Below are 23,678 nucleotides of genomic sequence, written 5' to 3' on the forward strand. Positions count from 1 at the left end.
AACATATTTTTTGGCTTAGCCTCAGTTTAGTCAAGAAGATGAAAAATACTCAGTATACATAGTTCAAAAAAATAAATAGGAAGAGTTTGTCTTGTATTTACCTGATCAGGTTCCAGTTGGATAGCTCTATCATAACAGGCTGTTGCATCTCTTAACAAACCAATACTTTCATGTTCAAGGATTTGTTCTTTGAGAGATGGTTCTGCTTTCCGAATTGCACTCACCCCAGCTACTCCATCCGGCTCATGCATCGCAGCATACAATTTCTTTATTCAAATGGGATTGGAAATGGACGTTAAAAACAACTTAAAACAACAACAAATTTTATATCTAATATGTCCATACTCACACATCTTCTTGAAAACGGAATACAAACTAGTCTGTACAATTGCCTGACATTAAGCTTTCATGGAAAGTTTCCGTTTCTCTGGGATACTTAGTAAGTTCAGCCCTTCAGCTTAGCTTACCGTAGTACTCCAGATCTCCTAATGTAGAAAGACTATGAAAAAACAACACATAACCTGCAATAATCTATAAAGGTAAAAAAATCCTATTTTTACTAGACAAAGTTGTACAATACAAAGCCGTGAATTACTTAAGGTAGAAAAGGAACATACTAAGTTTGTCAAAATCTAAATGTTACTGAGGAATATAAACCATAGGAAACCACAAACAGGCTGTCCCATGGTTTGAAATATTTCCTGAAAAGATTTAAAATAATTTTCAGTACCCTTAGCTCTAGCTCTAGTTTAGAATAAGCCACTTAGCTTGCCTACAAATTTGTTTTGACTTTTTTGTTGTTGCTGGCATTGTAGTAGGCTATGTTTTCTCTTACCAAAAGGAACAGTTAACTAAAGGCAATAAATATTACACTTTCAACAAAACCACATTTAACTGTTTTCAAGATTTTACTTTTCTTATACACTAGAAAGCTACTCCTCCCTTTTCATATAGGAAGCATGCTAAGCAAGGAGAAGTACTAAAAATTGAAGAAAAGCAACTGACTACACACTGAAATCCAACAGCTAGAGCCTGACTACACCTTTTCCACTCCCCATCTCAAAGAATTTGACAAAGCTTGATTCATCTTTATCTACATTCCTTTTAAAATAAAACAAGCAAAAAACAAAAAAGAATTTCAGAACCTGAAGAAATCCAAGGTGCTCCTGGATGTTTTGCTTCTTCTCTGTGATGAATGACTCAAAGTGCATCACAGCCCTTGTGTAAGCTTTAGAGCGAAAGGAAGCCACAGCCAGTGTATCCTGAGGTATGAGGTCTAGGAAACGCGTCACATTCTGGTATTCTCCACAGTCCTCACTTGATGCTATAGAAAAAACAAACAAACAAACAAAAAAAAGTGTCCATCAAAGGTTTCCTTTACCTTATGCATCAAAATTCAGTTAATTAATTTCAAAATTTAGTGAGATAATCTGATTAAGAACACATTTTTTCTCTTCTGACAACCATTTATTTAAAACAATCCTGATGAATTTCCTACATCTTACAGAATTATGTTAAACGGATCTTTTAGAAAATTAAGATGTTAATAATACATTTTTAAAATTTGAATCTGTATTAGGCATTAAAAAAATGGATATAAGGTGGGAAGGGGTGGAAATCACAGTATGATAGAATTTATACAATATGACAGTAAAAAAATAAACCAGACTAAACACACTGAATTCTTAAATGGTCATAATGCAAAGCAGCAGATTTAAATACTTATTTGAAAAATGTATTTTATGATTCTGAAGTGTTTGAGGACAGGATGGGCAGGACATTGAGCAATCAGGTCTGGTGGGAGGTGTCCCTGGCCATGCAGGGGGTTTGGAACTAAATGATCTTTAAGGACCCTTGCAATCCAAACCATTCTATGATTCTATGTAAATGCCACTTGAAATAAAATTAGCATCACTCACTTTTTAGATCACCTCTATCTTTGCTAGATTTGCTAGTATTTTTCTCAGCAATAAGCATTTGAAACTTATGTCTAGCCCACTGAGTTAGATGATCAAGCATGGAGAACACCGTTTGTGTGCTCAGCTGACTTAGATCAGACGCACTGTCTTCAAGTCTTCTAGTAGACTGGTCATCATGTTTCAGAACAGCCATAATCTCTGCATAAACCTACACAAATATTAATACAGTTAAAGACAGAAGAGCCATACAGGCACCAAAATAGTAGCAAACAGCAATGAACACAAAAATCCAAGTAAATACTAGATATTTTAATTGGGAACTTGAATAGCTTTGGGTTTATCTGCAAGCTCTGTTTGTCCCATAATCTCAAGTGGAATAGATGGCAAATCTAGCAGTTGTTGACAGGAGATTCCAAAGAGGGAGAAAAGCCTTTGAAAAGTAAACCCTTGTGTATTTAGAATACCTACCACAATTACCACAACTTTAGTTTTCTGGACACAGTGAATGCTACTGCACTTCTGCTGCAACTACAGTACTTCAGGGTTTGTTAAGAGGTTATCTAGATAACAGATGTACTTTTTGCTTATAGTTAAATACCATGTTCAAAGATCTGCTTCCTGTTTGTTTTAGTCAACATATTTAAAGTTAACATACATAACAGATGCTTATTGGCCATATAGTTGATCACACAAGAAAAGTAATCACACACCAGTGCACAGCCTTGATGTTTAAACATAGATATCTTAGCTGTGGATTTCAAATTAATAGAATATAAGTTACATTTTTTCAGTCTCTTCCATTTCTCCTAGAGGAAAATGAAAGAAAGCAGATTGAATTATTCTTTTCTCTCCTATCCCCATTTTGATATGAGACATCTATGAATCCTCCTCTGATAGCTAAACAGTATTTCGAGTTAAATTGCAAGTGTATGCAAAGGTCTGAAGTCTTGGAACTATACAAGTTGAATTGTTTGTGCTGCACTCTCTTCCTCTTTCTACCGCTCCAGTTCTTGATGCTACTGCAGTCAAAATCAACTCCACCATCTCTCATCCTAGGCCCTACTGAAGCAATAGGTGAAAAGCAGTTCAACACAATATTGTTTAAGTATTTTCAAAATCCCTTCAAAAATACGTTATTAATACAGGAAAAGGAGTTTAACACCTAAACAATTTATTCATGTATATTTACAGTAATTCTGCAGCTCTTATGTAGAACAGCTCCTGAACATTCCTTTGAAGAATACTGTCTTGCTACATAGCTCACCTCTTGTTGATCCTCTTGACTGCACCCTAACAAAACATATACAAGGATGTGTGGAAGCAGATAAATTGTAACTTTATAGTCATTCTTCATCATAATACTGCAGCAATCGAAAACCTTTCTGGCAAGATCATGTCGCACCTACAGAAAAATATCATTTCCAGGACAAGTGTGGTTACTAAAGAGCAAATGTCTGAACAGTTTTCTTTTTATTGATAAATGAGATTGATGGAATTGAATTTAAGATACTTGTCTCCTACAAGATACTTGTCTCCTCCTATTGCAACTGCAATACCAGATAGCACAAAAAGGCAGGCAAACATGGCTTATATCTTCCAATTTTTCATATTTTCTACACCACTGTGAACTCGCACTAGCCACAAAAAAAAAAAAGCTTAAGGTCAAGAGTCTACTACTACACTTAAAAGCCTGCAAATGTAGGAAATTATGACAATATTAAATTCTTCTCTGTCTGAAATGGAAAAAGGAAAGTGTAGCTACTGAGCTATTATGACTACATTCTCTTTCTAGAATAGTTGATTTAGGAGTGAAATTTTCGGTGGATCACTTCTATGTTGGAAAGGGGAAAAGAAACAAAGAAAGGGGGCTGTGGAACTATGAGAAAATTTTTTAAAAATCTTTCAGAAACCGAGAAAGTAAATTTGAGGTTTTCCAGAAGTATTTAGGATACTTTTTAGAAACATCTGTCATTGCCTTCAGGTATATAAGCATCTTTGGACAAGGGCCGGACTTCGCATTTGACATTACCTTAGAAGCCCAACCAAGAAGCAACACTGCTGGGGAAGGGAAGGTGTGTGCTAACCTTGATGATGCCAAAGGAGTCTTTAGGTATGTGCTTTAACAGGGCTGTAACTAAACAGGCATATTCCCTGATCCATCCCTGACTTACAGAAACTGAAACAGGGTTCAAGAACTATGTTGTAAAAAATCAACCCGGAGAGCAGATTTCATCTCTTACCTTTGTTATAAGATAACCTGCCCAAGTTGCTGACCATTCTGCAAAATTATAACCCAACTTGCTTAAGTAAATTGGTTTCTTCATCTTAGACCAATTTACAGCCTTTTGGTAACTCTTGTACCTGCAATTTTGAAATACCCATTTAGTAAAACTAACTTTTAAAAATTAAATATAATAAAAAAGCTGGCACACTGCTAATTATTAAGTTCTCTAGCTGAAGTAATATATTACTAATTAAAAAAAAAAATTAAGAAAACACTTTCAATAGTCTAAATCTTTTATTCTAAGAAGCTCTAGAATAAAACATGAAAAAATAACAACACAACCTAACACGTTACCAGAATTGTGGGTGTACCTGAAAGTACTGTGCAAACCAGACTTAAGAACTGCAGTTTGATAAATATTTGAGTACTATGTTTTTGACAGGAAAAACACAGAAAACACATGAAAGACAAAAAAAGTCAAAAAAGTTTGTATTCTAAAAAGGTAAAACAACACAGATAAGCATGACTGTCTTCATGAGGAAATACAAAGGAAACACAAAGGAGACATTGTTAACTGTTTCAAATTAAGGTGCATAAGTAATTGGAAGTTTTCTTCAATTATTTTTATCATTAATTCAACAACACAAAAAGTCAAAGTAAAACCTAGTGAGCTCATCCTATTTCTACAACAGGTAGCAGTAAAGGGCTATTTTAATGCATCTGAGTACAAATTAAAATCTGAGTGAGAATTTGTACACAAGAAAAAAAATGGAAACAAAAGCTTTGAAACATCTCATCAGCAATGCACTAGAGACAAAGAGGCAAATCTGAGCAAAATATGAGCTCTGAATTTTGCTCATTTGATTTATATTTTTTTCAAGGAAGTACTAATTCAGCTTAACATAAAAAGACCTTATTTTAATTTTGTATTACACATAACACTCTTCACAGAACAGCAGCAATCACAAAACCAAACAAAGTTATTGATTGCTAGTCTAAGTAAAAAATGTTTTTAAAGTTATTAAAAAAAATTAATTTCTTAAGTTGTCACATACCTGGTCTTCAAATGAGGTTCCAGTATCTCTTGCACGTGCTCAGGAAACCTCCTCCAAAGCCTGGACCCTGGGCAGTCAGTGTTAGTCTCTCTACAGTCATAGATGGACAATAACTCCTGAAAGGCATGGTTTACATGACTAAGTTAGCATGGAAAACTTGGAGGGAGCAGCTTTCTATGTCTACATAGAAGTAATGAGACTTAAGTTACAGAATGCTTAATTCAGCAATCATAAATCCAAAACTTTTGCCCAACAGAGTTCATCACCTATGACTAGGCAATGTTGATTGCAACTAATGATTCCTCAGATTCACTAGTTGGGTTTAATATCTTTTCAGAAAGATATTAAACAACAACAAAAGACAAACACAAAACAAAACAAAAAATCACTGCCCACCAAATCAGCTTGGAATTGGCAAACCAGAACAAAAGACAAAAGTTTGAAAGCAGGGGTAGGCTGCCTTTCAGTTGCTTCTCAAAGGTGTAAGCAGAAACACTCTTATGAATACTTACTGCTTTTCATTTCTGCCTACGGAACCCACACCATTTCTAAGTCAGTCTCAAGATTACTCCTTGAATTGCTGTGTATGGACTGTCACATCTGAAACATCAGATCTTCTAAAATACTGTAACTCAATATTGTGCCTTTGATCTGATGACTCCTCAGAACTATAAATGAGCAGTGAGGAGTTTAAAAAGAAAAAATCATTACCCTGATCAATTTTTTATCTTTTAATTTAAAGCTGTATAGGATAAAGTTTCAGATACTTTAGCATATACTTTAAAATGCACATTTATACTGCATAAACTCAGTGCAACAGGAAATAATTTGTGATGAAAAAAATATATTATAAACACCTATCTTACCTGAATTGCATATGCTGCAGAATCCTGAGCACGAACATTATCAGCATAAGCAAGAAATGCTCTGGTGAGTTCCATTAATAATCCATAAGCAAAATTTGGATCCTCCACACCAGCCTTATTCACAAACAGAACATCAGTTATGTTATACTAAGTATATTGAGTAATAGCTGTATCTGTAAGCTCAAAATAATCACTTTGCAGCTTGACTCTAAACATTTTAGATGAGAAAGCAAGTACAGATTTTCAAAGGGTCTAAAGATGAGAGATTCCCTATTCCCAAGTTCTTTAGAAAAACCCTTAAAGCTAAACAAAACACCAAAGCAGCACTTATTACCACAAATGTAAAATGCTTTCCTTGAGTTTCACTTGTTGAAAAATCAAGTCTGCCAGGATCTATGGCTCCCAGTTCACCTAAACATTCTCCACAAAGTAGCCGGGCTTGAGAATTCACATCCTGGCAGCCAATTAGAAGCACAGTTACCAGCTGGGAGATGACTGGCTCCACAGTTTCACTGTCTGTTACATACTTTATCAGTTTTTCCTAGGAAGTTGAAAAACAAAGAAAAGTTATTCCACAACTATGTTTATGGCAAATAATCTCCATCTGTAACTCACTCTTACTTCTTATGTCATTTACCCCTGACTTTAGGTTAATGATTCAAATACTGTAATTTTCTACCTATAGCCATTGCCCTACATTGATTGCTACCCTAGAAATGGTTGAACAAATTAAAAAGAATGAGAGATTTGGGACTTAAGTAATACTGCTGGCATGGCCACTGCTGTATTTCAGTATCATACTTCTCCATTGACTTCACTTTCTTTCCTTGTCTTAGCAAGAACCTCCTTTCTTTTCTACATTTTCACCTGTTTCCTATTCTTCATTTGTTCTGATACTTCTCAATTTCTTTCATGTACCTCTTGTCATACCTTCTGTTTTCTCCAATGTTTGTATCATTATTTCCCATGGGCTGACCACTTCATCACTCTCAGTCCTATAAAGCTCAGGGTTTCAAGTTCTTAATCCACAACTTTTATCAGATATCTTTTCTTTTTCATTTTCTCCCAGCTTTCATATTCCAGTTCTACATTTAGTCCCAATACAGAAAACCACTTCTTTTAATAGCATGAAGATGTTTGCCATTGTTACAGTTAATGAAATCTGAAACCACTGCCAACATAACAAATAGCTACATAAGCTGAGGAAGTAAGTTTGGTTTGCCCCAGTCTTTTTGCTAGATTTTTAACTAAGCAAGACTTGCCAAGTTTAGGTGAATTGAGCTGCAAGAACTACTGATTGGCCAGGAATACACACAATGACTGTTCATATAGCAAGGAATTTTGTTTAATTTCTGACTGGAGAGTGCCCCAACAATATTACAGCTATTAGGGAAGCAGATATCTTAATTTTTTTTTTTAATAGGTGACACACACGCCCCTGGGTGTTTTGGTTTGAGGTAGTCACACATATCTTAAATGTTGCAGATATTACACTAACACACAAAAAACCCATTGACTTTAACATATCAGTCTCCTGATGCCATACACATTCTTAGAGAGAACAAGCCCACATGCAACAGATTTGCTGAAATGGACTTCTTGGATACACCTTTCTTCAAAGTTGAAAGAAGGTACGAAAAATGCCACTAGCCTTGCTGAATGAGCATCACACAGATTTGGAGGATTGGAAAGTCGACTTAGGAGAAGAGATGATGAAAAAGAATCCGTTCCTTCTCCCCATTATAATAAGAAACAGCTAGCTTAATAAGCTGAGGAGAGTAACACAACTCATGCAAACATTCAGCAAAGGATTAGATTGTTGGAACATACTAATTTTTAATTCTACTAAAAGAGGTTTCCTATACCTGATTTCTGTATAATGTTTCTTTCAGGCTGGTAAGTGCATGAATACGAACATCCACATTCTCATGCTGAATAGCTCTCATAGACAGCTGCAGAGTTGTCTGCAAGTCAGTGCTTTTCGAGGATTCCTGAACAAGACAGGATGTAAGCAGTTCAAGTTAATATAACAGGAACATGGGTAAGGAGCATCTGAAAGAACAAGAAACTTCCTTTCTGCCTACATATCAACATGCAGTGTCTTCCCAACTATTTTAAAAAATACTTTCCTCAGAAAGGTATTATATCTACACTTTTCTTCAAACATACTTTTGTGTAAATAAAAAACGATTAAATTGGAAGAAAATGCTTGGCTTTGAGCACTTGATTATCAATAATCAAATTACTTTTTACTTTCTTTTTCACTTTACTCCCACTAAATAATTGCTACTTGCCATCTATTACCTAACCATCCTGAGGGCAAACAACAGAAATGTTTGATAGAGTATTACCAAAAATAGACCAACTTGCTTAGTTTTAAAGAGAAAGTAAAAGTGGGGTCAAATTACAAGTACCTTCTTTTGTAACACATTCATTGCTATAGCTAACACTGCTCACTTTTAATATAATCTCTTTAGTCTCACAAAGATGAAAAGTCAGTGTAGAGCAGATGCTACAGAAATAAGCATGTTAAATGTGACCATATTTCACTCCTAAAGAAGAATCAAAATCTGCTTCAAAGTATTCCCACAAAACTCAAATTTTACTTTCTTGTGGTAGCTAAGTACTATTTACACTTAGCAATAAACTACTTGTTTTCTTCATGTCGTGAATCAATTTGATGCATTAAAAAATAAACAAACAAATAAAAGGAGCTGTACCTTTCTGTATTCCTGAAGGACAATCTGAATTTCTTTTAGTTCTGGAAGGTCTGGCAGAAAATATATTTCATGTAAGAAGTCTCGTACTGCATCCCTAATAGTAAAAAAAAAAAAAATGGCAAAGAACATAGCAAACATTAGCTGGATCTGAAAAAAACTTAGAAGTCCATCAAAAGAAAGCCATAAAATGTAATGACTAAAAGATCAAAGACTTGAAAAGCAGAAAAAAGTTAATTCCATTACAATTTACTTCTCTTGTAGCTTAGCAAAGCCCCAGGTGTTTTTTTCTCTATATTTGAAATTACTTCTTTTTTTGTAGACAGTTCTTCCCAAAGTTGCCATTTGTCTGTACCAGGATTGGCTCTCCTTATTTTGGACACTGGCCAGAGGGTAAGAATAATCCCCTTTGACATTAATCCAGTTCCAGTTTTTCTCATAAGAAAACACACAATCAAAAGAATTATTTTGTGTCCTAACACAGTGGAGTCTTTCAATTCTGCTACTATGGGCTTCTACAAGAGCTTTATTATTCCTACTACCACCTCTTATTATGAATTCTCTTGGTATGATACAGTGCAAGAAAAATGAAGTATAAAGTATCACCATTGCTATAAAAAAGAAAACAAAACCATAATTTAAAGCTACAAATGGTAAGATGCAAAGGATCAAGACATAACATTGTCTTTGAAAAGGTTAAGTCATGAAAATTCAACTATTGTATATGACTTTGATTTCATTTTCAGTTGGTGTGCCCATTTGTGAAGATATACGAAATCATACTCAACATTAAGTTCTGTGCACTTCGTAATTATAACTCTACTTACTGAAAGAAACAAATAAACAAGTCATTTTCTCCCTATTTCAAACTCCGTTCAACTTCTCTCTAGTTTAGAACCTAATCTTAGCAATCATTATCACTCTGTTTGTCTGTCTGAGAGAGGGAAGTCATTTGCTGTACTAGCAGAAAAACTGTAGACAGAAAACCTGGCAGAGTAAGTGCCCAAATGGGTTGTAACTTGGCCAAAGCATTATGTAGGACAACATAAAAACACCTTTTCAGATGAGGGAATCACATGGTAAATTTAAAAATCTTATTGCAGTTTAAAGAAGTGGCAATTTTACAGAACAATATACTATTTTGCAGAAAACAAAGTTCCTTCATCTCAATGCTGGACAACTTTAATTTAGGGTTATCCCCATTGATTGAATCCATATAACTCAAAATATTTTTTACAGTACCTGTTCTCAACTATGAGAAAGTAAAATACTGCTGTAGTTTCCTTTGGCTGGATATGTATAAGGGGCAATAATGCTACTATCACATGACTAAGCAAGGAGCCAAGATACGAATGGTCCAGACTTCGAACAAAACAATCCCAGGCTCTAAACAACAGAAAACAAAACAACACTTATCAATGATTCTTTGCATGAAGACATCTTAAATGAGTCATAAGAGGCATTTTCAGTTATTTCAGTTCTGTAGTTTAGAATTATTGTCTAGATGAAAACAAAACAGTGCATTCAAGGACAGGAATGGCAGTTGTTACTGTCTGGGCATACTGTCAGTTCACCTGCAACACAGTTCTGGAAAGTCATCCTTGTATCGTAGAGCTGTTCTCAGTGTAGTCATCATCTTGACTCTTACTGAACTGATGTGTTTGGGACCCATAAGCTTCATTAAAGACATAAGACTGTTCAAAGCCTAAAGACAGAGAAAAGTAATTTTAGTGTTTTAGTCAGTAAAACATACACAAGCCATATTTTTTAATAAAACCACGCTATCCTGGCTTAAGAAAGCATATCCTACAAGACAGGAAATTCAGTTTGATGTTTCAATACATAATTAAAGGACATCTGTAATGAAAGGATTTTAACAAAAGTCCTTAATAAGGCTGTTGACACATTGATGAGGGAAGAACTGTGAACACCAAAGGAGTTCATGGTCTCAAATCTCAGAACACGATTGACCATATATCCTAAGTTTCAAAAGCTGAAAAGGGCAAGTTTTAAAAATATAGAGAAAACAAAGAGACTGGCCTTTAAAAAAAAAATACAACCCACAGCAAAATACTAGCAACAGAACTGACATATAAGTTCTGGCATAAGTGATGAATAAGCTGCAGGGAAGAGGTAATAGCTCAGTTGTCAATGGGACTGACGAAAGACAAGAGAAATAATGAGATGCAGAAAAAACAGTAGACACTTCAGTCACGGTAACACAGTACCAAACAAGGCAGTACAATATCCAGCATCAGTATCTCAGGAAGAAACCTGAGCTTAAGGAAAACAGAAACACACCAAGAACAAAAAAATAGAAAAAAGACAGAAACAATAGGTGCATTAGATGAAATGCTATACAAATGTTAGTAACTTTAGACCTCACTGATAGTTGCACAACCTCATAAATAAGTCTAAGCCCTTGCTTATCTTTGTTTTAATACACATATTTAAGTTTACGCACCATTTTTTTATCCTCAATGCCAACACTGGAACTCAGTAATTGCATGTTAAAAAAAGCCAAGATACCAAGCAATTTAGGTTGCAGATAATCAGCCTGTTGAGAGGTAAAGAAAAAAAACAAAAAGTAAAAACCAAATAATCTTACTATTAACACATTCTTATAGGTAGGAAATCAATAATCAAGTATGACATGCTATTCCTGACAGACAAATGAGACAAAACCCAAATACATACACTGCTCCTTAAGAAATACCAGTGTTAATGAAAGGCACCCTCACTAGCCTGTAGGGTTTTCTGTTTTGGTAGGATCTGGGGGTCTGTATGCAAAGGGGTTTGTTTGTGGCTTTTTTATTTTTTTAATGCGTACTTGGTATATATTTCCCTATTGCAGGAAGACGTAATATGAACTGCTAGCCCTTCCTCTGCATTTGGCCTCAAATAAGTGATACTTGGAGAACATTAAATTGTCTTCACTCTCAGAATGGAGAAAAAAAGTTCTTAAACAAAAGTGAATGGGAATTATTTTCACATGCTTACCATTTGTTCAGGTGATGTTATTTCTCTTGGTCCCTGATAGGGATCATCATGAGATGCAAATGAAGCCAATATTGACAAGCCATTGAAGACTTGTTGATAATGTTCTCCAATACGTAGCAGTAACTCATTATGCAGTCCCTGGTAGTCCTGTCTCAGCAAGCTTCCTAGTTCTATCTCAGTCTCATTCTGCAATCAAATAGCAAACAGAAACCAAGTCTTCATTTCATCACAATGAAACTAGCACACTGAGAGACAGGAGGCATTGGACTACGGTTGACTTACCATAGAAATAAAAGAAAAAGCTTTCAACCTGCTCAGTGTGAGATAAACCAAGTTTTTAAGTTCATAAAATTTCTTCTAGCAGTTCCTCAGAGACAATGAGACAGATTATAAAGAACTACAAAAAACTCCTGCAAATACCATTTTCCCACATTGCTTTGCAAGAGCTTAACTTTAAATAAAGCATAAAGCTGACTGTTGATCAAGTGTTTCTTAAGCTGCATGTATAATAGAGGAATTGCCAATTTACCTTGAGGTAATGAAGCGCTCGCTCAAGCTCATCCTTGGAGCAGGAACAGACCAAATGTGAAAAGATATATTTGAAGTTATTGATCAAAATTTCTCTTCGGTTTACATTCAGCTGTTTTGCTATGGTTCGAATAAGAGCAGAGGCTGCAGGACTAGCCTTGGCTGCAAGATCAGGAAGCAAAACTTGCAGGGTCCGCTGGTAAATGAAGAACAAAAAGAAAAAAATAAAACCCCTCCAAAACCCTAGGGTTTTACATTAATTTTATTTGTTTTCATTCTATTTGTGTCAGTAAAACACACATCTCTGGTTATACATGCAACCAAAGGTATGAATAAAGAAGAAATGTAGTGAGATGAAAATACCTAGTAAAAATACAGATTAAAAAAAAAAAAAAGATAACAAAAATCCCAACACACATTCACACACAACATCACCCCCCTACCTACCAGTCAAACATAATGCTGCCTACTTGATAGTTGTCTATTGCCCATTTTCCAACATTTAAACTATGAGTACAAAGCTACTTATCCTTCAAGTAACATAGATACTGAAGCAGATGAAAAAAAAGACCTATCAGCAGAACAATACAGTAACTTACATCATTTCAAACAAGAAAGCAGACATCAGCAATAATCATGTATTACAAAGAATCCCTTCAAGGACACTAATCCATTAATGTAGGTATACTCAGTGAGTACTTTAGACCTTAGTTCATCATCTCTCATACTTGAACTAGCACTGCAGGTATCCCTATAACTCCTTGATAGAACTGTTCCTCTGTCATTGAGCTCCCAGTGGCAGCAATCCCAAAGCATTCTATACTATAACAAAAGCAACTAGAGAAAATGTCACAGAAGTGTCACAGAAAAAATTGTGGACTAAAATAGAAACCCACAAGCTTATGCACACACACAAAAAACCCAAAATAACAAGGACAGACTCACTTACTGAGAGAAAGCGATTTAGATCTGGAAAATCAAACACATTGGCAATCTCATGTAACATGTCCAGAGCCATTTCTCTCTGGTGAGCAGCTGTTTGTTTCTGTAGCTCATTACCCTGGCAAGAAGCACTCAGTACTGCCATCTGGCTTGAGTGGAGGGATTCCACCAGAAACTAAACACGAAGAAATATATATTCAGTGTTATTTTTGCCTTTTTCACATTCTAAAAATAAACACAGAAGTTTCACTCTTTCTATTCACCTGAGTATCTTTCTCATTTATTGCACATGGATCTATGATTATAACTATTTGATAGGAGAGGATTATCACCCACTTAAAAATTGAATTTAATTTTGCAACCTTGGATTCAGACATTGCATTCTTTAAAAATACTCAACATTATGGAAGTCTGCTTTTAGTTATTTTCTTTTGAACAAAACTTATATCTCTAGATAATGGGTAAACAAAAGAAAAAATAATTGATGTCAGTATTATGTCTGTAAAACATGGACTTCAGTTTCAAATTATAGCCTCTTGTGATAATGGCACTACATGATGCGATAAACTATATAATTCCACAATTTCATAACGACAGCAATTAGGGACTAAAAAAAGTAATATTGGTGGGGGGAGAAGATCATGACAAAGTTAAAGTTCTCTCCTTCCTGATTGTTTAACGGATTTTATTTTTTCAGTTTTTAAATCATCTCTTTCTTGTCCTATGAGATTTCACTCTGTAAAATAGTCTAAGTTTTACCTTTAATACCATTTTCAACATACACAAAAAGAACCTAATCACATGCCTTTTTGCACCAACAACTTTTTTCTTTTTACCTGACAGATAGGCTTCTTGTACTGACTGAAAAAAGCTTGCAGTTTTATGGACTTCACTGCTGCCAAAGATCGAATTTCTGTGTAGGCTGCTCCAGCCACAGAAGCTGACTTGGACAACAAACAGTGCAACAAATGCAAGAGGGCAAATGGTACCAAGTCTCCTTTTGATGCCCTTAGAAAAAAAAAAATCATTGTATTAATAATATTACTTCAGAATATACAATTACCATAATGGAAAATTACTCATCATTGTGTTTGCATAGCTTATCTGTACTTCCTGTGATGGGGGCAGAAGAAAACTGGGAAAACTTCCATGCGAATCAACAGCTTAGTAGAGTTGGAAAGGACTCTGGGCAAAGGCTGACTTTGCAATAAGTAATTTCATCTTACATTTATACCTGAATAAGAATTTTTATCACAAACTGACATTAATTTGCAATTTTCAGGATCTTATAAAAAATACCTTCCAATATCGCCTGTTGTGAGAATCAAGGTATCTTTAAGTTCATTATTTCTTGACATTTTGGCATTTGTATAGGCTTCTTTCATTCTTGAAACAAAGAGCTGGGACACCCAAAAAACAAACAAAAAAATAATTTAAAGAGTGTTTGACATAAGGGAAATGAAAACCATATTAAGTTACAAAAACCAGTCAAAATAAATACAAATTCACCTCTTTTATGAATCCTTCTTCAGAGTCTAAGGATTCTAGTATGCTTTTTATGCAGTCACTGAAAGCCACTCTTACATCTTTATCTGGATCTTCCATTAGATTTAATAAGGACCCAACAAGAATCTTCACATTGGACTCATCAGTGTTGAAATCCAGATGTTGGCAAAGGTGAGGTATATTTTCTATAAATGCTGGGTTGGAGGGGGAAAGAAAAATATTTTTTCAGTGCTTTTTAAAAATCTACTTAAATAGAAAAAAGAGTGATGCAAGTAAGTCATAAAGCACATTTTTTTTCTCAAAAGTTTTAATACTGTCAATCCATGAAAGCCATTTATAATTCAGATTTTATCAGGTATTGCATTTCTAGATATTGCCATAGACCAAAATTTAGCCAAGATAGTTTAAAAAAAAGAGTATCAATTTTGACATCAAACATCAGCAGTGGCTTTGCCCGGAATACCACATTTAAAGCTCCAATATAGCTACTAAAAAAAAGCAATCTAAAAATAAAGGAATGGAGAAAGGTATAGAAGTAGTGACTTAGTATTTCTTACTCAAGTGCAAATTGTAATGTCACATACCTAGCTTTACTGAACTGGATACTTTGTTCTCAAGAAGAGTAAGAAATGGCTTGAAAAGACAGGCTTGCACAGAACAATTTTTTTCATGAGCAGAGGTCACAGTAAGACTGCTACATAAAATATCACAAGTAACGTGCTTAATAGCAGAGTCTGCTAAGGAAGGTCGTACACTGAATGGACCAGACAGACAGCAAGATAACTTCCCAACTATAGCAGCACAAGCCTCTTTGACTAGCTCAGATTCATCTTTGATTTGATTTCTGAAATGAAAGCAAAAATTAGAACATTTTAATAGATCACTTACCAATAAATTTCTACTTTTACATTGTCTGAATTATCAAACTATAATGAAAATATTATTATGCAATTTATGGACCTGTCTCACTAAATTATCATTTTACTTTTCAAATTATTCTCAAGGTCTATTAGATGTTTCAGGTAGCACTGGGCATGGTAAGTCTGGTTACAACGAAACTGAAGATAAGACACAATAGGACAGAAGACAGCAAGACTTGTGTACAAAAGGCAGAGAAATCAGAAAGGTTTTAAGAGACACATGGACAAACATAATTTATATTTAACTGACAAAGCTATGTCCTTTTCCTTCCTTAAATGTATTAATTAGAAATGGTGCCTTCAACTACTGAACTAACTTGTGTACTGACGCGGTAAGGGAATGCTTTCTATCATAGATACATCATCCCTTGCACCTATCTGCTTCATATCCTAAGACTTCCAAAACAGAGATCTAGCAAATTCTGGATTAAATAGAAATAAATATATATTTCAGAGCTTATAGTACATTTCTTATTTGTCTGCTTTTTTCCTTGCACAAAGACAGAAAAGCAGTACTAATACATACAAAAGAGCTTTGGGAATCCTACTGGAGGCCTGCACACTTTGCGGATGAAGCAGGAGAGAGAATCCTTTAACACAAGTAGCCCGAATTACTTTGTGGGGACTTTCTAGTGCCCAATAATAAATGGATTTTCTCCAATCCAGATGAATGTTTCTTGGGAAGAGAGACAGAAGGAACACACAGTGTGACTGAGTTTGTGGTGCTAAAGAAAAAAAAAACACAAACAAACAACACAAAAGGAGATAATTACTTGATTTAAACTTTTAATATGATGAACCATCATAAGAGGGCAACGAAAGTAATTTTACTTTAGCACAATCATTCCATAGAGGTATTAGGTTTCACATATTTTGAAATACTTACAGAAACTCTGTGCTGTTTTCTGACTCAAAACTAGAGGATCAAACCCAAAACCAGATGGCTTAAGGGAAGAATCATCAGGATGGCTGTAAATCCAGGGCAGAGACAGTAATCCACATAAATTATCAAGAATCTGATCACTCAGTGGAATTTTCACTAAGGGGAAAAAAAAAACACAAGAAAAGCTTGATATTTTTATCGGTCTGTATAGTTTGTAAAACAGATATATAATTTATGTTCCTAATTTGTTACAAAGTGATATTTTTTCTATGAAAAAAGATCAGTATTGCTAGCCCACATGCTGCTACCTTACATTTTAGACAAATAATAATAAATGATATAGTGCTACATCAAAATAATCTAAAAATGTCACTGAAGAGTTGACAACATGTAATACACAGCCAGGAGCATGAACAGAACTTTGGTATCTCAGAATTTGATGAAAACTCTCAGGTGTACTTTGGGATGGCAAATAAGCTGAATTCACAGTAACACCTGAATCTTAGTAGACTCTGGCCTCCATCCTACTAGCTCCTTCTGAAAAAAACATACCAATATGTAATATTTTACATCCAGTAAAATTCATGCTAGTTTAAAAGATTTCTCACCTTGTGCATATAACAAAGCATCAAAGATTTTCACTACTTTGTCAATCACTTGTTCTAGATTAACAATCTCCGTAGCAGCCTCCAGGAGGTTTCTGCAGACTTTCACTACACTTGCAACAAAATCAGAGGAAATCCATGAGAACCGTATATTGATCACTGAATCCGAGGTGCTTGGAGTACTCCTGCATGTGCCAGAGTTACATGGATGAGTTATTTTATGATCTGCACTGTTAAAATAGAAATCATCCAATCAGTACAACAGACTATAAACATTACTGTATTGCTTGTAAGCAAAGTTACTATGAAAATGTACCTCTTCAAAACACACAGTACTTATCCAATGCTTGTGCTGATGCATGGACAAGCACTGAAGTTACGTACACAAACCATAACAGTTATAAGAAACTACTGGTCTCACAGTTTCACCTTGGAACCTTTACCTGGTAGAATTAGTTGGAGGAGAACAATGAACTATGCACAAGGCAGCGAGTCTCAGAATCACAGCAATCCCTTCCACAGTCTGAAGAACATCTGCTGTCAGAACTTCTTCCTCAAGGATAGATATTAAGGATGCAGCTTTCTTTGTGATGGCATTCCATAGTGTGCTCTTCACTTTCATGTTTACAGTACTAAGTCTGTAATTTGACCATATTAATTATTTTCCAACAGATACTTTTTTTCAGAAAAGATAAATAACCATAGTAAAAACAAAAGCTAATCCATACTGAACACCGGACATGGAAAAAAGCAAATGTGTAGCTTTAGTGTACTGTTTGAGAGAACAAGATACTTATTCTGAGTTAAGTATGACACAAGTCAGACTTATCTTAAAGGCTATAAAGGTGTTAATTCTACAGTCTTTGGAAGGCCAGGGTGAGCTGGGTGGTTCCTGGTGACTGTAAAAAAGAAAGTATTACACCCATCTTCAAGAAGACGAAAAAGGAGGAACTATAGGTCTGTCAGCCTAACCTCAGCCACTGAGAGGGTTGTGGAAAAAGTCTTCCTTGAACTCATTTCTAGCCACATAAGGGACAACAAGGTGACTAGGAACAGTCAGCATAAATTTACCAAGGGCAAATCATAAGACTAACTTGAATCCTTTTTACAATGAGACAGGTAGGTCTGTGGATAAAATGAGAGTAGCTGCTTTAAAGGCCCTCAACTGGCTGGAAAACTAGGCTGACAAGAACCTCATGAACGTCAGAGACATATAAAAAGTCCTGCAACTTTCACAAAAAAAAAAATAAAAGTCCACGCAACAAAACAGGCTGAGGGCTGGCTGGCTAGCAAGTATCTTTGGAGCAAATAACCTAGTAGATTTGTGTAAAAGTTGAATGCAAGAGCAGTGTGACCTTCTTGCAAAGAAGGCCAATTACGTGGTCGCAAACAAGGTCAACTACATAACGGGCTGTATTATAAAGAGTGAAAGCTGCTCATGAACTCACACCTGGAGTACAGCAGACCGGAGCCAGCTCTTAGCACCCAAATACACGAAAAAGATCAACACGCTGGAACGAGTCCAAGATAATCAGAGAGCTGAAGCACAGCACAACCAGAGACTGAGAGAACTGGCTTTGTTCATCATAAACTTAATGTAACTAGACCTGTTTTATGCACATTCAGTTTAACAGCATAGCCACATACATGATTCTGTCACTGTGCACATATTGTCTTAGCTTTTGCTTCTAGTGTGTAAAAATTGAAATTACTTGCATTGAATGTATTAAAAATAGTCTATTTAACTAAAGTTGGGGTTAAAAATCATTAATAGACTTTGACTCTTGAAAATATCACTTAAATCTTTTTCCCAGAGCATATTTCCATGTGGCTGCTATGAAGAAACTGCCTCAAATGTGTTAATAATCACTAGCCAAATTACTATCAAAGTATTGTGTGACATACATTGCTGGAGTAGGTGATTTCTTTGGATGCTTTGTTGGTAGGCTTAGTCGTCGTCTTTTCTCTGGAACATCATCACTGCTGCTGCTCCAACCCTCAGTATCAGAACTGTCTAGCTGGTTGTGATGAAGCTCCTGCAAGATTTCTTCTGTTTGTGTTTTCAGTACTGTATACAGTGGACTCACCAGATACTGGGAGGGACAAATAACAGAGGTATCATGAAGTAGGCTATCTTATTTCTCCAAGATATTACTGTTTCTGATTTAAAATAAAACTTCAAAATATTATAGTTACAAAAACCTTTCTGTTCAAAAGTCTTAATCACAAGATGAAAACTCATAAGCACTGAAGTTTCCAGTGTTCCTACCAGAGAGAATGCAGCTTGTACATCTGTTTCCCAGTTATTGCCATAATACCTTGCTTCCAAAGCCATCAAGACAGACACATGACCTTTAGAGGTCCCTTCCAAACCCAACTATTCCACGATTCTATTTTAATTCAAACCTTTCCATCTGCCAGACCTCAACAAATACCAGTAAAAGCATATGGTTAAAAAAATAAGAGCTGCTCAGAATGGAAATCACTTGTAAAGCTGACCTCATATAAGCATATCTGCGCCTTACCCCTATTAAATGATTTCTGGCAGACTCTTGTGCTTACATAGCTCCTCAGTAGTTTAATACATCTAAAAACCATAGGACCCAGCTACATTGAATGAATTAAAGAAATCTCACCTGCACAAATACATGAAGCAGTTGAAAAAGAGAGTATCAATCTAATTATGCAACTAAACCCAGCATTTCCTAGATTTTCCTTCTTTGCACAGATATATTGTTTTGTACATGATCTAGTCACACAATAAATGCAGTTTTTAAAATTAACATACCTCTTGTTCTTCCTGAGTTCCAAGCACATCCACAAAAATCCTGCATACGGTATTAATATGGACTTTTCTTACTTGTAAAGCAGATTCATAGCCAATTGGAACAAACTCCAGAAAATATTGCAGTATATGGCAACAAATAGCTTTCAGCTGCTTGGACTGAAGACACCTAGACAGATCACCTTCAAACAGTGCACAGAGCTTCTCTAGAAGCATAGTCAAGTAGACAGGTTCAATATTTTGGTAAGAATCTGCTTCAAAAGGCAACAATGACCTCACCAACGCTAAGAGTGGTTCTCCAATGAGTTCTGACTCTTCAGTATCCATTTCAAGTGCTGACTGTAGAATTCCAAAAAAGACTGTGAAGAAAACACTGGCCAGCTGTTCTGGAGGTCCTCCTAAATGAATTAATTTTACTAAAAATTTCAATGCCAAAGCTTTAACTTTTGGACTTCCATGCTCCAACAGGGAGCAACCTATTCCCCAGAGAATTGTATCTTGTCTTACAAAAAACACATCTGCAACAACATCTGTCAGAACAGACATCAGTATAATTTCCAAACATTCTACATTGGGCATACTCATCAGCTGTATTGGTGCCAATCTTAAATATCCCACATTGTCACTTGTACTGCTTGAAAATCTCTGCACAGTCACTGGCCAGACCAGTCCACCGCCCCAGGGATTCTTTTGTGTATCTTTTTCATGCAGGAAGATTAAGTCTTGGAAAAGCTGTAGCATATCTTTAGTTAGTACTTCAAAAATGGAGCAACTCTTCATTTTAAACAGGAAAAGTAAAGAGCAAATGACATCACAGATGTTCTTGTGCAACGCGTTGCAGTTTGGAGTTGCAGCAATTCGGAGAAGCCTTGTTATGATCCAGTTACTAAATTCTATAATTAAAAAGAAACAGCAAACAGAAAATTAATAAGATAAAACCCAAAACCTCACATTACAAGCATCTCCCTGAGAGCAGGTTGCTCATTTGTAAAACAAAAGAAGATTCCTTGGGATAAATGCTTGTAGGCTTAGAAACAGAGAGCCCTCACTGGGACATTTCTTTGGCAGATCAGAAAAAAGAGCAAAAGGGAACAGCAGAGGAAGACAAAACATGTTATACTGGGTAGTTTGAGTCCTTTGTGAAAAAAACCCTCAGACAGGGTATCTTATCAACATAAGCAGGGTAATATAACTAAGCAACAGCTACAAATAAGGTCAAGCTCTGCACTCATAAATTTCCATTAACCCAAGCGGAAAACAATTGACAACATTAAAAGTGCATCACAATATTCACCCACTTATAAATACATAACACTGAACTTACGAATCTCCCTTTTCCCCACTTTTGTTATTTTTTTATGAACACACTATCCAAGAGTTTAAATTCCAAAAATATCAAGATTCAACATAAACATTTTCAACAAACTTACCAATGCAACTGCATTCGGTTTCTGCCTTATTTCCATGCACATTTACAAACATAAGAGGGGAAGATTTCATGATATGTTGAATAAAATCAAGCAACATCACTGAACTTGGCTGTGAATCTGATTTCTTAATCAGTTCCAAAGCAACTTTAAAAACAAAGAGGGAACATATTTATGAATTAGCATTGCAGGAAAAAAAAAAACAAACCGAAGAACTTGACACATTTATCTTTCATCTAAAGAGAAAGAAGAAATTTATTACATAAAATACTATGGTGTGATATTAAATCTGTGTAATTATCTTTACTGGGATTCTTCTTAATGCAAATGAAGGATAATGACAACATTTGTAATATATGTATCTCATAATTACAAAAATGTCATTAAGGTGCTGTAATAACTGGAAAATTATTTAAGGAGTGCCAGGAGTTTGTTAGAATTCTCAAATTAAAAATAGTTATTCACACCAAAGTACTTAAATTCTGAAAGACCCTGTGAGTATTAAGGCTTGCAAGCTATATTACTCAATGAGCAGTCACATTACCTGATACTCCTGATTTTCAACAACATGAATGTTTATATTCATACAACTCTGCACTGCATTTCCACCCTCCTTTTTTTTTCTACTTAAGTTACTTTGCATCACAATGGCAAATATTTCGTAATGAAAGTTACTTTAAAAAGTCACGGATGGTGTTGTATTCAACTACTAATATTTTTTTCCCCCAAGAATAACTTAAAGCACAAAAGCAGGTCATAATTTTAAAAGTTGGGGATGGGATACTTACCAACATCTACATCTGTTAGAATTCTGTCAATGAATTGGCAGAGTATTTGTCGTGGTTTCTGCACGACTGTATTGTATTCTTCTGGAGTAGCACTAAAATTAAAAGTACATTATTTTGACACTATCCATTCAAAAATACAAAGTAACTATTTGAAGTCTATCTCAACTAGAGTATGCTGAAGACTGAACTTTTTTTTCTTCTAGAAATCTTCAAGAAGAAACAGAAATTGATTTCTTGTTTAGTGGCTGAGTTTCTCTTTCTCCTTACTATTCAGAAACAGAAAGTTTTATTAAGTGCTGAAAATCATTTAGTTTTCTTACACAATTATGTTTGATATCTATAAAATCCATATCTGGCAGATGAAGGGATTCATCTGCATACTACTTGCATTGTTGCTGCAAAGCAATAGACCAGCTTTGATGCACAAAAAACAAATTAAGAACCTCCTTTACTTTTGGAATCACCCCAAATTATTCAACTGATTAGCTACCAGCACCCTGGGTAAGAAGTCTCAATAGCAGCTGAGCAGCTGACTTAACATGGCAGCTCTCATCAGGTCAATTTTTCAACACACCATTGGGCCTCGATGTCAACTATCTGACTACTGAAAAACGTAACTGCAGTCTTTATGCTGCCATTTAAACTTTCAAGTCAAACATTTTCAAGATGATTTAATTTTCGGTGAACCACCCCTAGAAACACGACGAAAAGGCCCCAGGACGCTGGGTTACCGTTCCACCAGCACCACCCGTGAGGGAAGGAGCAACCTAAGCTGACAGCGGGAGGAGAAGGCGACCAGGGTGTGAGGTGAGCGCAGGCCCAGCCCCGGTAGACCTCGCAAAGCCGTGGGCAAGGAACCTACTTTTCCACACACCCCCACGCCACACATTGATGCCGAAGCCGACCTTCCCGCTTTCCCGTTTACCCCCGGTCCGCCCTACAAGGCAGGGGCCGAGTCTGTCTACCTGGCCAGCTCCCGCAGCGCCGGGATCATGGATGCCATCTCCAGCCCCTGCTCCGCCATGGCTCCCGCTTTGAAACACGCCGCGCGCCGACGAGGCGGGAACTGCGTGACGGCGTCCGGCAGGAACCAAAACTCCTCCGCCGTCGGACGAGCCGCTGCGCCCCCCCACGGTGCCGCTCAGTTGATGGCTTCGTCTCCAGAGGAGAGCGTGGCCACGGCAGCTCCGTGCCCCGTTTCGAGTGGGCTCACACGGGCAACTCGCTGCCCCACCAGGGCTCTCCTCTGCGGTGCAGTGCAGTGCGCAAAGAAGTAAGAAGGGAGCCCCGCCGAGCCGCGCTCGTTTCCCGGAATGGACACTGAAGGGCTACCGGGACCGCCAGCCGGAACCCGGCCGCGACGGGCGCCTCAGCGGAGCACAGGCCGCGCCTCCGAGGGTCTCGGTGCGCAAAGCCGGGCGGGAAGTGCCGCAGTTTTGAGAGTGGCTGAAAGCGAGCAGGGTAGCGGCACCGGTCTGAGAGGCGGTGAGGGGGAAACTTCCAATGCTGGCTG

The 23,678-nt window shown here is 36.4% G+C and overlaps 1 protein-coding gene across 1 annotated transcript in view; it reads right to left on the minus strand.

The window, feature by feature from the left end:
• ATR (ATR serine/threonine kinase) overlaps nt 1-23,235 on the minus strand; it is a 38,422-nt gene extending 15,187 nt beyond the window's left edge. The window contains exons 1-29 of the mRNA XM_071752154.1: nt 23,131-23,235; nt 22,166-22,257; nt 21,381-21,524; nt 19,954-20,843; nt 19,071-19,258; nt 17,609-17,803; nt 17,169-17,395; nt 16,564-16,716; nt 16,204-16,402; nt 15,342-15,601; nt 14,761-14,951; nt 14,551-14,651; nt 14,088-14,259; nt 13,259-13,426; nt 12,311-12,505; nt 11,782-11,967; nt 11,246-11,338; nt 10,356-10,486; nt 10,024-10,167; nt 8,785-8,878; nt 7,930-8,055; nt 6,399-6,605; nt 6,065-6,178; nt 5,199-5,314; nt 4,160-4,280; nt 3,184-3,321; nt 1,920-2,127; nt 1,146-1,324; nt 102-266 (exon numbers count right to left, since the gene is read on the minus strand). Of these exons, the coding sequence (XP_071608255.1) occupies nt 102-266; nt 1,146-1,324; nt 1,920-2,127; nt 3,184-3,321; nt 4,160-4,280; nt 5,199-5,314; nt 6,065-6,178; nt 6,399-6,605; nt 7,930-8,055; nt 8,785-8,878; nt 10,024-10,167; nt 10,356-10,486; nt 11,246-11,338; nt 11,782-11,967; nt 12,311-12,505; nt 13,259-13,426; nt 14,088-14,259; nt 14,551-14,651; nt 14,761-14,951; nt 15,342-15,601; nt 16,204-16,402; nt 16,564-16,716; nt 17,169-17,395; nt 17,609-17,803; nt 19,071-19,258; nt 19,954-20,843; nt 21,381-21,524; nt 22,166-22,257; nt 23,131-23,189 (5,256 nt within the window). The 5' untranslated portion in view covers nt 23,190-23,235. The remainder of the gene's footprint in view (nt 1-101; nt 267-1,145; nt 1,325-1,919; nt 2,128-3,183; nt 3,322-4,159; nt 4,281-5,198; nt 5,315-6,064; nt 6,179-6,398; nt 6,606-7,929; nt 8,056-8,784; nt 8,879-10,023; nt 10,168-10,355; nt 10,487-11,245; nt 11,339-11,781; nt 11,968-12,310; nt 12,506-13,258; nt 13,427-14,087; nt 14,260-14,550; nt 14,652-14,760; nt 14,952-15,341; nt 15,602-16,203; nt 16,403-16,563; nt 16,717-17,168; nt 17,396-17,608; nt 17,804-19,070; nt 19,259-19,953; nt 20,844-21,380; nt 21,525-22,165; nt 22,258-23,130) is intronic.
• Between the last annotated feature and the right edge of the window lie 443 nt (nt 23,236-23,678).

The sequence above is a fragment of the Heliangelus exortis genome, chromosome 9, assembly GCF_036169615.1.
Source record: "Heliangelus exortis chromosome 9, bHelExo1.hap1, whole genome shotgun sequence".
Classification (NCBI taxonomy): Eukaryota; Metazoa; Chordata; class Aves; order Apodiformes; family Trochilidae; genus Heliangelus; species Heliangelus exortis.